Below are 16,027 nucleotides of genomic sequence, written 5' to 3'. Positions count from 1 at the left end.
CAACACAGGAGCAGAGACACTGATGGAGTGAAGCAGGTAGAAAAGACGTTAAAAATAGTGTACACATTTATATTGTTATATTTACAATTACAGCTAAGTAGGATACATACATGTTTCAATGCCCCTAAACCCTGATTTTAAGTATTAACGTGACACAAATACTACCATAAACAGCATATACAGCAGGTTTATCTAGTTTTTTTTCAAGAAAAAAAAATGTCTGAAAATGAGAACTAAATGATTGTATCGTCAAATATTCTGTAGCCAAAGGTGTTCTAATCAGAGATAACTCTGTGATTATTAACATTGCAGGGATCAGCAGGGTAATAGTTTTACATGATAAATACAGTACACTTCAGTCCCTGCTCAGCATCAAACAGCAGATAAAATTCAAATTCCATGGCAGTGAATCCATATTTAAATGATAGTTGAGATATTTTATTCTGACTCACTGCTAGTATGAATAAGGAGAAATGGTGTGTTCATGGCACTGTTCTTTAAATGGTCATAAATCACCTAAGTTATTTACCAAATCATAAATCATCACAGTCACTACAATTAAAAACTTTCTCTGGCTGGATATGTTATAGTGTGATTAGAGCTTTTATTTGTTAGATTCAATACATTTAAATTTCACTGTTTAGCCAAATTAAATTAAAAAAAAAAAATCAACCAGAACTGTAATCTTGATTTATTCTCAGACTAACTCTCAGACATTATAATTTACAACACATGCTCATAAAAATTTGAATAATTAAAACATTTTTTAAGCTTCATTTCTGGTGTTTATTTATCTGGTGTCTTTTGGTCATTCATGACCTCTGTACATTTAGAATCCAGTTTCCTGTAAGGAAAAGAATAAACATTTAAAATGAACCAGAAAATAAATTAAAACTAAAATTACAACAAACTCTGACTGTAACGTCAAAACATGTGCATGAGTCTGTCTCTCTCTCTCTCTCTCTCTCTCTCTCTCGCTCTCTCACACACACACACACCAAAAACCCTATCCACCCAACAATTAAAGACACAAATTGCTTAATTTTAGACGTCATAATAAAAGGTCAAAGAGTTGTGTTGTAATTAAATGTCTCCTGTGTTCAGGAAAATCCAGTCCATGACTTCTGTAAAAACAAATTAACTGTTGTGTCAGAGTTACATTTATCATTAGTCATGATTTCAGTCAAACTGACCGAGACTGAAAACTTGGAATCTGATATACAGTTTGTATGTGAGCAGATACTTTTCTCTGTTCTCACCTGTTCTTGTTACCTTCACTTTTAAATGCATCAAACAGATTTTCAGCTGAACGTTTTAAATTTCAACATGGCTTCTATATTTTCATTCTGCTGTGTCCCATCATCATTTATGAGACTGACACATTTTATGAAAACAGTCATTTTAAGTGTTGGCCTTGTGTGTTATAAATGTAAAGTTTTATCAACAGGTTTAAAGGATCAAAACTAGCAGAAGATATCTCCACACTGTGGATTCACTGATCTCACTTTATTAAAGGTCCTGAGACATTCATCACATATGAAATGGGGATTGTGTCTGGAATTCTATATTCATGTAAGCTCTTATATTCAAAAAACTAACCACCGCACACTGAAACGACTTCACTGTGACGTCATTAGGAGTGAACTGTTTGTTTCGCCTGTAGCTTCTGAGTGAAGGATGAATGAACCTGAAGAAGTTAGAGGTGAAACATGTCCACTCTGACTACAGGTGGACATGTTTCACCTGTGAAGTCACATTGAAGTTGTGTCAGTGAGGTTGTTTCAATGTGCAATAAGGAGCTGGAGGAGACTAAACACAGAGCTAAAATAGAGGGAAGCTTGGATTTCACTTCACCAGTGGGCCAGAGTAATAACGCTGATGTTATCCAGGGTTCTATTGGAGTATCTATTCAATTCAATTCAATTCAATTTTATTTGTATAGCGCCAAATCATAATATACATTATCTCAAGGCACTTTACAGGGTAAGGTCAAGACCTTACTTTGTTACAGAGAAAAACCCAACAGTTCCCACAACGAGCAAGCGCTTGGCGACAGGGGGGAGGAAAAACTCCCTTTTAACAGGAAGAAACCTCCAACAGAACCGGGCTCAGGGTGGGCGGCCGTCTGCCTCGACCGGTTGGGTTTAGGAGAAGATAGAAAGAGGGGGAGGGGGAGGAGAGGGGAGAGAAGAGAGAGAGAGAGAGAGAGAGACCAGGAACAGCTGTGTAGGGAATGGTGTTATCAATAATAATGATGACAGGTAACAGTGGTTAATAGTAAAGATGAGTAGTGGTGGATCTGGATCCTGCTGCTCCCGAGGCAGAGATACCTGCAGAATGAGGACAGAGAGAGGGAGAGAGAGGAGAAGCACAAACTACGAGAGAGAAAAGGAAACAAAGTTAATGGCATGAGGTCATCGAGAGAGAGAGGGGGAGAGAGACAGAAATAGGGAGAGAGCGCCCAGTGAATCATGGGAATCCCCCAGCAGTCTAGCTCTATAGCAGCATAACTAAGGGATGGGTCAGGACATACCCGAGCCAGCCCTAACTATAAGCTTTACTAAACAAGACAGTTTTAAGCCTGATCTTAAAGGTAGAGAGGGTGTCTGCCTCCCGAACCCACACTGGGAGCTGGTTCCACAGGAGAGGAGCCTGATAGCTGAAGGCTCTGCCCCCCATTCTACTCTTACAAACTCTGGGAACCACAAGTAGTCTAGGGTTCTGATGGAGTATCCAGGGTTCTGTTATAGTATCCAGGGTGCTCAGAAACTTACTGACAGTCACTTTTGTTAAAAGTGTCATGTCATGTAACAGTCAGTCAATAAAGTTTATTCATGAAAGTGCTGTATAGTGCAAACACTAAAGAAAGATACAGGAAATAACAATATAAAAAGTACAATACTATGTACTGTAATAATAATAATATATAATACATACATATATAATAATGTATGTATCATACATTGTAATGGCAGTTTAATGAGTTTTCAGTCACATCTGTAGCGACTCTGCTGAAAACAGTTTATGTTGAGTGAAATCTTCACAGCAGGAAGTACTGAATGGTCCAGGCTGTCAGACACGTTCCACCTGAATCTGAAAAGGGGGCGGGCCTGGCTTATGCTTAAAATCCTTCAGCACTGTGTCACCTGTCAGTGTGCTGCTGAGAACCTGCTAGAGAGCAGTTTACTGTTTTGACATCTACTACTGAGAGAGAGCATTCTGCAGAGATGACACTATCTAGTAAGTGCACTTTTTTTACAGAGGTATTTATTATAAGTAACTTTATCACCATATCTCGTCCTGTGTGGATCTCTGCATCCACTGACACTGACTCTGTACCTTTCCTATGTATATGAATGAATGAATGCTTTATTGTTCTGTTTGGAGAATTCACACAGTGAAATCTATTCAGCAAAACATTTAGAAAGACTTATAGAAGCTGTTTGGTGGCCACCTGAGGAAATTAATAATGTAGTCATAATATAATCATGATATTTGAAAAGAACTTTATAACAAAGAACCAGGTTTGTTGCCAAATAGCTTTTGTTTTAGTTCATAGAAACATAGTATGAAGAAGAATATAAAGAAAGATAAAGCAAAGCAAGTACTTCAAGTCAGCTTAAATATAAATAGATTTTTTTTTAGATAAATGTGAAAAAATATAAAAAATATAAATAAAAGTCACAAGAGGCTTCACAGAAAAAAACAACAACATTTAATAGATAACATATCATAGAAATATGTGTCAATTCAAAGAAGATAAGAAAATCTACATTACATTTAGAAAAAATAGCCACCAGTTATGATCACATTTGCCATTTAATTGCTATTTGTTACATTTGATTTTAAGGATGAATAACCAAAAAAACACAGACAAACTTTGTGATTATGTCTGTGATGGAGCTACATCCTGCAGCTGCCTGTACTCATCAATTCATAGCCTAAAATACAGACATCATCTTTCAGCTGAATCAGGTTCAGATCAGAAGAACTCAGGTCAGTTTTAATCCCTGATTTCAGTGGATCAAGTCCAGAAGATCCATTTGTTCTCTCCTGTTCAACATGATCAACGTTGACCTCAGAGAAAGGTTTTCAAAAGAAGCTGATATTTGGTGGGCAGCTCTTTACTGTCTGCGGAGCGGAAGTTTACTGAACAGAATGAAGAGCTTCTCTGATGGAGACCTATTCAATCAGGAGAATCTCTGTCAAATGTATTTGAAAGAGATTAACTCAATATAATGTTGTACATACATACATACACGCACACACACACACAGTCATGTCTCTGTCATTTTAGGGGATATTACATTAACTTAAATTCAGTCCCTGGAGACTAACTGTAAAGAAATGTCTGATCTATATTATGGGGACTTGCTTTTTGTCCCCATAAGGAAGACAAATCCTTATAATGTGACAGTGTAAACAGATTTAGGTCCCCACAACATGAGTAATACCTGGACCAGACACACATAGCTGATGTTTCTCTAAATTTTTTCTGTATTACAGGCCATTGAAACAGCCTGATAATACAAGATAACTAACAATATCTACATAGTGTCCTATGTAAGGACAGGTGGACCCAAATGCAGGCAGCAAATGAGACAGGAAGGTGAAATGCAAGAGCTTTAATAAACAATGTCCACACAAAACCTCTCCTGAAGGTCATCAGAGACTAAACACAGGAGATCAGACTAACAAATCAGAACACTGAAAACATGAAGGAAACAGAGAAGAACAGAAAACTGGAGGAAGTGACTCAGACGACAGTGATCACAGAAACTGAACAGACACAGAGAGGCAGGCTGAGACAGGTGAAACACATCAGGGCAGGGCAGACAATCACACTGGGCCAAGACAGGAAGTAAAAAACAAGTGACCAAGTGTCAACCCACCATGACATCACCTACTGGTCTGTGAAGCCTCAGTTTGTAATTTGTCTGTCCGCATCTTGGTTTTTTGAAACCAGAAGAAACCATATTTGGAGGAGAAGGTGGAGCTTAGGAGGAGTGAGGGTGGAGCTGACCTGCTCTGTCCTCTATCCTGATTGTCAGGTACAGTCTGTCAATCACATGGTAGCCCCGCCCTAATGCATCCCCTGCTTTATGGTCTATTTTCCTCTAAATGGACCATGATTTACAAAATGAACATCATGTTGTATTGACGAAGGCTGGAAACTAGAGATTGAGACCCTAAACTCTTCAGAAAAACATTTACTGAGGTAATAAATCAAGTGATAAGTAGAGACATTTTTACATAGTCTTCAATACAATCAGACTTCTTTTTACAACCAGTGGAGTCGCCCCCTGATGGTCATTGGATAGAACACAGCTTTAAGGCTCTTCAGGAGTCTACCTCGAGGTTTTTAAACAGTCTATGCAAGAGACACAGAAGGAAGTAACTTCAAAATGAAAACAGGAAATGAAATAAAAAGTCCAAACAAAGAGAATCAAAACTAATTAAAAAAGTCCAAACATTAAATGTCCATCAGGGTAAACATGACACGTAGCACATCCAAAAAGACAGATGTTAAAAGTAGGAACATTACAAACAAAGCAGAAAAGAAGACACAACAAGACAAACCACCAGAAAAAAGTTTCAAGGAAGTTTCTGTATCATGTTTAGCTTGTTTTTGTATTTTCAGGATGGTATTTTCATGATGGTTCTTTGATTGTGTTTGGCTCTTGCAGCTTTAATCCATTTCATCAGCACTGTAATTGTGGAGGGTTGAGGAAATTCTGTTCTCATCCTGTCCTGTCCTGTCTTGCCCCATTGAGACATATTCCTTCAGCAGTGACATTTTACCATCTGGTATTTATTTATTTTCTCTGCCGCACCCTCATGAGTTTCTGTCAGTGTTACTAGACAGCGCCGTCACCTGTAACACGCCGAGCCAGTTCGCTGAGGTGAGGTCAACACCCTCAGCTGAGCATGGCCCACACCTGGCCTAGCACCAAGGTGGTATCTGTCTGTCTGATGTTGCTCAGACTTTCCATCATGCCACTGATCGTTTCACAAAGACAGGGCCGTTAAGTAACCTGTGACCTTGTAAAAACAAATTATGTAATAACAAAATGCGGTCCAGGCATCCAGGTGAAAATAGGTTCACATGACTTAGAACATTTCATCCACTGTATTTCAGTGTAGTTCAGACCTGATTCACACTCGATGTTGCCATTTAAATGTGGAAACATTAGTGGTTTTATGTTCTAGATCAGTGGTTCTCAACCTGGGGGTACCAACCCCCAAGGGTTTGTACAATAATTTCCAGAGGTCACCACATGTTTGTGGAGAAAAAAAATTAATAAATAAAATCACACATTTTAGAGTGAAAATGGTTTATTACAACACATTGGCTGTACCTGTGATAAAATTTGCCTTAGAACAGATTTTCTTGAGTGTGTTTGTTAGAGTCACAGTGCACATGAGTTTATGGTTGGAGACAGAAAAAATAATAATAATTTGTTGCTTTTGTGCCACAGTATGGTTCTTAAACAAGCAGCTGTAGCCAGTTTATAGCTCTCACATGGAATGACTGTGGAGTGATGGCTTCTCAGAAAAAATATTCCAGCCCGAGACTCCGACACCAACTTGATTATTTTGGGGGTCGTGACTTGAAAAGGTTGAACACCACTAAGGGCTCAGTGCTCTGCAAAATACAGACGTTGCAAAGCTGCAGACTTTTCATTCATGCTATAACTGAGGGTCCATGTCAATCAGTGGGTATACTGTGTGACTAGTGACCCCCCCCCAACCCTAAAATAAATAACTATCTTAACCTTATGCCCCAAATCTAAGAGAATGAGTGGAATATTATCATGATCAATTTGCTAATTATTGTCTTGTTACCTTTATTGTATAATATAGGCTCAAATAGACACAGTTGGGAACATACAGTTCATTAATCAATAAGCTATACCATGTAGGCCTCAGGGAAGTCTGGGGTTTAAGGAGGTGAGTGATTCCACTCACACTGTGCAGTCTACTCTTTAGCTGCTGGGACATGGGTAACACCTGCAGCTGCTGTTTAACATCAGACATCCTCCATGGAGACTGAAGCAGCTGTATGTGTCACCAGGGATAGAGCTGAGTCATCTTCTGTCTCCCATTCAGTCCTGTATCTGACAGCATGTTTCTTTATTCTATCAGTGAGAGAGAGACAGGACAGTCAGGGAGAGAGAAGGTATGACCTGCAGCTAAAGGCCACAGGTATCCACTCTACCTGGTGAGCCACCAAGACATTGTAATGTAATCCCTGTGTAGAGGGCAACCATTGATGCTGACATGTATTTTCTCACAGCTCACAGAACTTACTGTGAATTGATATACTTCTTCAATTCACCCTAACCCTAACCTCAGGCATTTTTAAGTGTTAAAAGGGAAACTCTGGAGCTTTCTTAGTGGTAGTGCATATACGACGTATACCTGCATATAATTTATACTACATCACTGATGTCAACGTGGTAATATTTGCTGACTGCTCTAAAAATCAAGAAGAAGAAGACAAGAGGACCAGGAGTTCAATGCCTTTTAGCTTTTTGTATTGTTTCAAAGAAGAAGGCATAAATATGGGTAACGCCACTGTCACACAACCTCTCTTTAAAACATGACTCCATTTGGTTATCTGGAGCATGTGCACTTGCAGCGCAGACAGTCACAATTCGGATATCTCTGCAGTCCCTTGTCGACATGGGTATATGACGACATTTATATCAAATGGACAAAAGCAGACCCTCACAGACACGTGGACACAGAAAGTATGAATAAGTTCTAAGCCAGTGTTATACGTTCCACATCTGTGAATATGCAAGGTCCACGAGGTCCACGAGGGTTTGTGTGATGTAAGTTTCAAGTGTGTACCTGAGGCCCTGGTGCAGACATCCACCTAAACATTAAAAATCATATTTGATCCATTGTCTTTCTCACTTGGAAACTCACTTTTCCTGCTGTACTTCATAAAAAATGGATAATATTGAAATTAGATATTACTTGCATTAAATGAATCAGTTTCAATTATTTATACTAGTGTATTTAATGATTGAAAAGAGTTTTTAGAAACCTGACACACACAGATTGTGTTAACTTGTGTGTGTTTTCATTTCTTCCAGTCCTGAAGGCAGTGGACCTCCACTGGAAAACCAACAACACTAAACACCACACCAGTGAAATTTCAGTGGATCAGCTGATAGTGAGGCGAGGCCAGCTCTTCACCCTGACTCTTCACCTGACCCAGGCTTTCAACCCTGACCTTCATCCGCTCACCATCATTGCAGTGACCAGTTAGTCACTCATTAAATCATTCAGTTTAAAGAATTTTTCAAACTATGCTGCTCTACAAAGGCAGGATGTGGTGACTAAATATCTGGCCATAATAGTTACAGCAGGCCTTCCTGTGATCTGTTCTAACATATAAAACTTTTGATGCCATTAAAGATGATGATTTCTGTAAAAAATAGCATTTAAAACTGTCAGACAATGAAACAAGAGAGATAGATCAAGCTATCCAGAAGGAAGTCATGGCTAACCTTAGCTAAGCTTAACTGAAACCAAGACTAAAGAACTAAACTAAAAAAAGAAAAGGGTATAAGAACACAATGTAACATCAGAAAAACATTGGAATGTAACGACTCTAATGTTGAACAGATGTTAAATTTTGGCTGGAAATGAAAATCAGGCTGACGTCAAAACCCTTGGCTAATTGACATTGTGATGTTTAGCTGACATTGGATTTTTCTCACAACCAGAATGTTTTATATGTAAAGATGTTACTGGCTTTTTGGATTTTGGTTACTGAACAACACAATTTAAAACCAACCAAATGTCAACATCAGCTGTCATCAGTTATTCTATGTCAGATTAATGTAGGTGTTAAATGTTGTCCTGACATTAGTCACCTGACATCATACATTTAACCAAATATCAACATCCAGTGAAATTGGTTTCACATTTATGACGCTGACTTTACAATTGAACTACATGTGTGAAGAGACACTGATAGTGAAGATCATAATGTACAGCTGGTCAAATATTAAGGGAAGTTGCCATTATGAGATACCTTCAATTATTGCAAATCGAAAAAAATACCATAAAGAGATTCACTGAGTCAACATACAAACAACACAACCTATAGATAAAGCTGTTTTATCTCTTAAAAAAAACCAAAAAACATATATACACAATATAGCATTAAAATACAGGTTTACCAGCAAACATTGAATCAATAATAAATGCATGAAAAATAAAGTATCCAGTCAATTCCTATAATACACTTTACAATAAATAAGAAGTTACTCCAGGGGCTCCAGGTATATAGGAACAGGCCTTAGCATCCTGAGAGTCTAAACAGGACGTCCAGTGCTTCAGGGGGGAAAGGTGAGACTGATTTGAAGCAGACTGTTTTTTCTTCTGAGGCAGATTCTCTGTCTGACCTAAAAATCATAAAGAAGATTTTGGGTCAAAGTATTGTCAGTTAGACTCATTAAAAGATCAACAGCATTACTTCAACTTGAAGGCTCAGTTGTTGTTGAAAATCAATGGACAGATGTACAGGTTGATGTGAAGTATTGTCTCACTCTACAGGTGAATTTCCATCTGAGGACCGCGGGACGAAGTCGTGCTTCGGTATCCCAGACATCATGCAGCGCTCCCCATCAGCAAAGGCAGTGTGGAAGGTGGAGCCTCAGAAGAACTCCTCCCCACTGACAGTCTTGACTCTGATCATCACCCCCCCAGCTGACACCCCAATAGGAGAGTACAAGCTGTCTGTGAAACACAGGGACGAGGAAATCTTGCTGGCGACGCTGGTGGTTCTCTTCAACCCCTGGTGTCCTGGTAGGTTTATTTTTGTTTGTCCATCTACAGGATTCACCAGGGATTACTGTTATATTAATATCTGCCTGTTACTTTTCATCCTTTAAGTACATTTTGCTGAAAATGCTCATGTACTTTAACTTGTGTAGCTGTTTCCTCTGTCTGTCTGCATCTCTCCACCTCTGTGTAGATGACTGGGTGTTTCTGCCTGATGAGCAGGAACGACAGGAGTACGTGATGAATGAACAGGGAACAATCTACAAAGGAAGTGGAAACTACATCGTCTCTATGAGTTGGGACTATGCACAGGTACACACACACACACATATACACACACACAAACACACACTTTTTATACTGACAAGGCTGACTCCACTTTCTCCATCCTCCACCTGCAGTACAAATCAGATGAGTCTGTTTATCATGTAGAGTTTCATAAAGGCCATAAAGATTTTTATCTTTTAAACAATTCAACACCTAATCGCGATTTCTTTATGTTGAAATTTAAATATCTTTGAATTGACTGTTTACATATTCTTCTTTGAAAAAAAGGTCAGAATTCCCTCTTTTGACATTTTTAAGTTTTTAAATACTTTATTTCAAAATGATTGCACAAATGAAGTCAGAGAATTCAGGCTGACACAAGGCATTGCAGACGTTCAGTTATGAATTTAAAAACTTTTAGTTTAATGTCTGAATTTGTCTTTGAGTAATCAAACTTTGTTGACTATTTTTTAAAGTTTATTGTATTTTAGAATTTTGAATATATTGTAATTTTTCAGTGTTTGGGTTCTTTAATTTTCTGTCTGAATATGTGAACCCTGAAAAATATGTACTGGAAATGAAGTTTGTGAAATTACAACTTGACAACTGAAACTTTTCAAAGATAAATTAATAATACATTCAGCTGGGTTTTTCTTCAGTGCTAGAAATTTTAAAAGTAGGTATTCGGTAACTTCACAAGAATAATTTAAATTCATAATTCAGATTTTCTTAACAGTTTTAATATGACATAAAGAGGATTTCTCTTTTTAAGTTTAAATTCTAAACCATCTGTGGTTAAATGTCACCATACTACCATGAATAACACCAGTGTCTATGTTTTTGTCTCTCCTCATCCAGTTTGAGGACAACATGGTGAAGATTTGTATGAAGATATTGGACGTCAACCGTAAACACCTGATTGACCCAGCTGATGACGTGTCTGCTCGCTGTAACCCCATCTACGTCAGCCGCGTGGTCAGCGCCATGGTAGGACAGAATCTTTGTGTCTTTACCTCCACATACCTTTTGTAGCAGCAGTAGACATTTGTGACATTTGTGGGCTGATGTTTGTGACCACTGTGCACCATAATCCAGGAAACATTTCTGAACTGCTGAAATGTTCGGCCACTAAATGACTTTAAAACTGAACTTTTAGACTGAATGCAGTTTAAGCTCTCATTATATTTGAAGATTACACATTTTAAAAGTCTCAGTGCTCTTTTGTCTACTGTGTGTTTATCTGTGTTTCTATTGTGCATGCATCTGCATGTTTCCATTGCTGTTGTTAGATTGTTCAAAATCTTTTTGGCCACTACAAAATTAGAAACTAATAACTGTTTATTATTTATTTACCTTACCCTCAATGGTTTTCTAGAAAGTGACTAACCCTTTTTTTTTTCCACTCCAGTTTATATATTATTGATGGAATAGCTTTTAACATCAGAATGCTGAATAACCACCTGACACAGTCAGTATGCGCATGATTCATCTCAGCCATGGCCCTGGGCAATGCACCTGCTATTAAAGAGATGACACCTGTGCTGTCACACCTTTTACACTTTACAAGTGTAGAATACCTGAGTCTCTCCATAGGCATTTCATCATGCAGTTGTTCTTGACATTTTGTGCATTGAGAAATAAACTTGAAGAGCAGTTTTCAAAATATAAAAAAAGTATATCACATTAAGCTCACTTGTCTGTTTTCTTTCAGATCAACAGTGCAGACGACCATGGCATTCTGAAGGGACACTGGGGGGGCTCCTTTTGGGGCGGGGTCTCACCCTCTCACTGGAACGGCAGCCACGCCATCCTCAAGAAGTGGTACAACACATTCTGCCACCCAGTCAGGTATGGGCAGTGCTGGGTGTTCGCCGGTGTGATGTGTTCAGGTAATGTCAGCTTCTCGCCCTGTCACCTTGAACAACAGTATTTGATGTATTCATGTTCTGTGCAGCTTATTAAATGTGCAGATTTGACTTTTCCCTGTTTGAGAAAAGAGACTTCAGATTGTTGGTTTGAAGAAGTCACTTTAGAGTCTGGGAAACTTTATTTTCTAACATTTTATAAACTTATTAATAATTATTTAAAGGTCCATACAGTCTAAAAGTAGATATCCATGTGTTTTTGATTATAAAGCAGGTCTAGGTTCTATATTAATACTGTGAAAGTATCAAAGCCTCAGTCCACAGAGAAATGCACACAGCCTGTATTCAGAAACTGAGCCTTAAAACACACCCACCATCAAACCTTGCAGAATTTTGATTTCTCTGAGTGTTTACCTGAAATCTGCTATAATTTTATTGGATCACTCAGAAAACAGTCAGTCAATCAGAGGAGAGGATCAGAGTGCCTGAAAAAAAGTATAAAAATAGTATTAAATATAAATAAGTAAAAACTTATTTGGATAAATAAATAATTGAATAAATAAATATAAAAATATAGAAATGAAAATAGAAATTAAATGAAATATTGATAAAAACTAATAGATAGGATATTCAGGGAGCAGACTGGAGTGCTGCCTGGAGCATTAAGGATTCACCATGCAGCATCACAGACAAAGGCAAGTGAACTGCACAATGTCAGAGCAATGGGTATAACAAGTAAAAATAATGCTGGTTTTCTAAATATGTTCCCTTTAGGTATAAATATCATGTTAGAACAGTTAGAACAATAAAACAATACAACAATAAAACATACACACCTAATGAAAACACATCATCTGACTCATCATGTTGACATTGGCCACATGACTCTGTTGCAGGATGTAACCAAAGTCTATTAATAACAGCTGCCTCCCCTCTGTCTCTGCCAGTATTACAGTTTCTCAAACAAGGTGTGTTTGCCCTGAAACAGTGACCAACTATGATTCAATGAGAAATAATTTTGAAGCCAACAATTCAAAACTTTACATGTCAAGATATTGTAGATGTAGAGTACAGCCCAGTAAAAAAAAAAAAAAAAAAGACAGTGAATTAAAACCTTTTGTCTTTGGATAAATGTCACGATTTCAGCGGTAGAGGATCAACAGTGGTGATAAAAACTAAGTGAACTGTTGGGAATTATCTGCATTTATATTTATGTATAAATTAGCACGAAGCTGAAAGGGTCACAGTGTCATCTCAGAGAGTTTAGATCATCAGTCCATAGTCACACAAACTGTCTATAGATGAAGATGATTCAGGTCATCCAGCTGAGATGACTCCAACAGCTCAACACTGATGATCAGAGTCACAGTTGAAGATTTAAGGGAATCATTGGAGCTGGTTCACATCTCTGTTAATGAGTCATGGATTCCAGGGCAGAAAACCAGGTCAATCTAAAGGGTTCACATACTTTTTCTTGCCAGTGTTCTTCAGTGGGGTCAGCCAATCCATGAACTTTCAACCAAAAACCAAAGAATACAAAAACTGAGAATTAAAAAGTGAAAAACAAGAACATCTAACAGGAAGAAATGGTTCAATTCTGGTGTTTGCAAATTCCTTTTTTTTTTCATTTTTCCTTTTTGAATTGAAGAAGGAAGATAGGTAGTGGCACAGAAATAAGGGTAAATATTTAAAAAATAAAAGCTGAGAGGATAGTGTTCTATAAAAGTGTAAAATTATGCAACCACAGACAGACAGTTTGTTGTTATTTGTTTATTTCCCTGGCAGGGCAACAATTTGTGTTTGGTTCAACAGAAAAAAACAGTGACTGACTGATGAAGTCGTACCATTGGTCGGCTGCCAAGTTTTGGAAGTTTCCCAAGTTGGTGTTGCTCTTTCAAAATGATTTAGCATGTTGCCAACTCAGCACCTTTGTTGCTTGATTAGCAGAACTTTCAGACTTTTTGGCTATGGTTTGTCCAAAAAGGTTGCTAGATTTGTCACTTGGTCCTTTTTTGAAAAGAAAGTCGCATGTGGTTTTAAAGGACCACGTTTCAGTCACTGTTTCAAACTTGTTCTGTAGTGATGACAACAGAACCAGAAAAAAACATGTAAATGAGAACAGCTTTACTGTGAATTCAGATGAATTAAAATACTGTATATGCGAGCACAGAGAGGAGGAGAGAAGAGGACAGACAGAGTTGAAGCTAGCTGATATTAGGCTGAAACCTGCAGGAGCTGCAAAACAGTGAGAGTTCAACACTGTGATCAGAGCTGATTTGAATGACTCCAAACTTTTGTTTGGTTCCAGTGATGCGTCTGCTTGGCATCCCCTGCCGCGTCATCACCAACTACCAATCAGCCCATGACAGCAACAAGAACCTGCTCATTGACGTGTACCATGCTGACTACGGTGTCAGGGAGAAACCATCCAAGGACAGTATCTGGTGAGATGCAACACTTTCTTACTTTGAGAAACCTGAAGCCCTAACCCTGAGTTTTAATGTTCCTTTTAGCTCTGGTTTGGTGTCCACCCACCATTCTGGCTCTTTAGCTGCCAAATGCTTCCCTTTCTTCACCAGCTAGCTGCACACTATGCATGTGATGCTGAGCAGGTGGTACACAAGAGCTGGAAGATGATGGACATGAGAGCAATGAGCCAAAACAATGAGCTGAAAGAAACTAAAATGTTCTGTAGAGCTGAGGTTGCAATTTTCTGTGGGTTAATCACTGCAAGTGATGTTTTCACATAAAACATCACAGCTCTAATCCAATAAAAAAATTTTATTGGATTAGAGCTGCTTAGTCAAGGAGTTATGAAGTCAGTGTGTTCACACTTTAATGCCTCAGTTTAATGAGTAAATAACTATTACCTGACATTTACAACCTGAAACTGAGATCAGAGATGAGGTGTGATGACAGCTGATTATGTCATAAATCATGTCAACATGTCAGCACTTGCTAAGTGCAGCTGAAGTTTACCAGCCACTGTACATCCAGCAGCATTTGGGGGTGGGGACTGAGAGCTTCATCTGTCAGTGTAGACAGAGTATTTGTAGATGCTTTAAATTCTTTTTTCCAATGACGTCAGGTGTGCAGTACAACATGATCCTCCAGTTGCCAGTGAAATACTGTCCTTGACATTTAAATGATTTTTTAAACACTAACTGTGATAATTCAAAGTAATGTCTCCAGCTTATATTAGACCTTTATGAACCTTTTACAGTAAAAATCTCTGAACATGAATGGTAGTGTTACAGCTTGTGGTGCTTTGAGACTATTCAATTCAATTCAATTTTATTTGTATAGCGCCAAATCATAATATACATTATCTCAAGGCACTTTACAGGGTAAGGTCAAGACCTTACTTTGTTACAGAGAAAAACCCAACAGTTCCCACAACGAGCAAGCGCTTGGCGACAGGGGGGAGGAAAAACTCCCTTTTAACAGGAAGAAACCTCCAACAGAACCGGGCTCAGGGTGGGCGGCCGTCTGCCTCGACCGGTTGGGTTTAGGAGAAGATAGAAAGAGGGGGAGGGGGAGGAGAGGGGAGAGAAGAGAGAGAGAGAGAGAGAGAGACCAGGAACAGCTGTGTAGGTAATGGTGTTATCAATAATAATGATGACAGGTAACAGTGGTTAATAGTAAAGATGAGTAGTGGTGGATCTGGATCCTGCTGCTCCCGAGGCAGAGATACCTGCAGAATGAGGACAGAGAGAGGGAGAGAGAGGAGAAGCACAAACTACGGGAGAGAAAAGGAAACAAAGTTAATGGCATGAGGTCATCGAGAGAGAGAGGGGGAGAGAGACAGAAATAGGGAGAGAGCGCCCAGTGAATCATGGGAATCCCCCAGCAGTCTAGCTCTATAGCAGCATAACTAAGGGATGGGTCAGGACATACCCGAGCCAGCCCTAACTATAAGCTTTACTAAACAAGACAGTTTTAAGCCTGATCTTAAAGGTAGAGAGGGTGTCTGCCTCCCGAACCCACACTGGGAGCTGGTTCCACAGGAGAGGAGCCTGATAGCTGAAGGCTCTGCCCCCCATTCTACTCTTACAAACTCTGGGAACCACAAGTTGACCTGCATTTAGAGA

At 38.7% G+C, this 16,027-nt stretch overlaps 1 protein-coding gene across 1 annotated transcript in view; it reads left to right on the top strand.

Annotated features, from left to right (window-relative positions):
* Window positions 1-3,089: 3,089 nt before the first annotated feature.
* Window positions 3,090-16,027, top strand: part of tgm8 (transglutaminase 8) — a 28,265-nt gene continuing 15,327 nt past the window's right edge. Inside the window, exons 1-7 of the mRNA XM_071473018.1 lie at window positions 3,090-3,240; window positions 8,106-8,276; window positions 9,577-9,828; window positions 9,998-10,116; window positions 10,930-11,058; window positions 11,783-11,960; window positions 14,245-14,380. Coding sequence (XP_071329119.1) covers window positions 3,228-3,240; window positions 8,106-8,276; window positions 9,577-9,828; window positions 9,998-10,116; window positions 10,930-11,058; window positions 11,783-11,960; window positions 14,245-14,380 — 998 coding nt within the window. The 5' untranslated portion in view covers window positions 3,090-3,227. The remainder of the gene's footprint in view (window positions 3,241-8,105; window positions 8,277-9,576; window positions 9,829-9,997; window positions 10,117-10,929; window positions 11,059-11,782; window positions 11,961-14,244; window positions 14,381-16,027) is intronic.

The sequence above is a fragment of the Trachinotus anak genome, unplaced genomic scaffold (genome assembly GCF_046630095.1).
Source record: "Trachinotus anak isolate AG129_WGS33_773 ecotype Australia unplaced genomic scaffold, CSIRO_AGI_Tana_v1 ptg000044l, whole genome shotgun sequence".
Lineage (NCBI taxonomy): Eukaryota > Metazoa > Chordata > Actinopteri > Carangiformes > Carangidae > Trachinotus > Trachinotus anak.
This window is presented reverse-complemented; position numbering and strand designations above follow the sequence as displayed.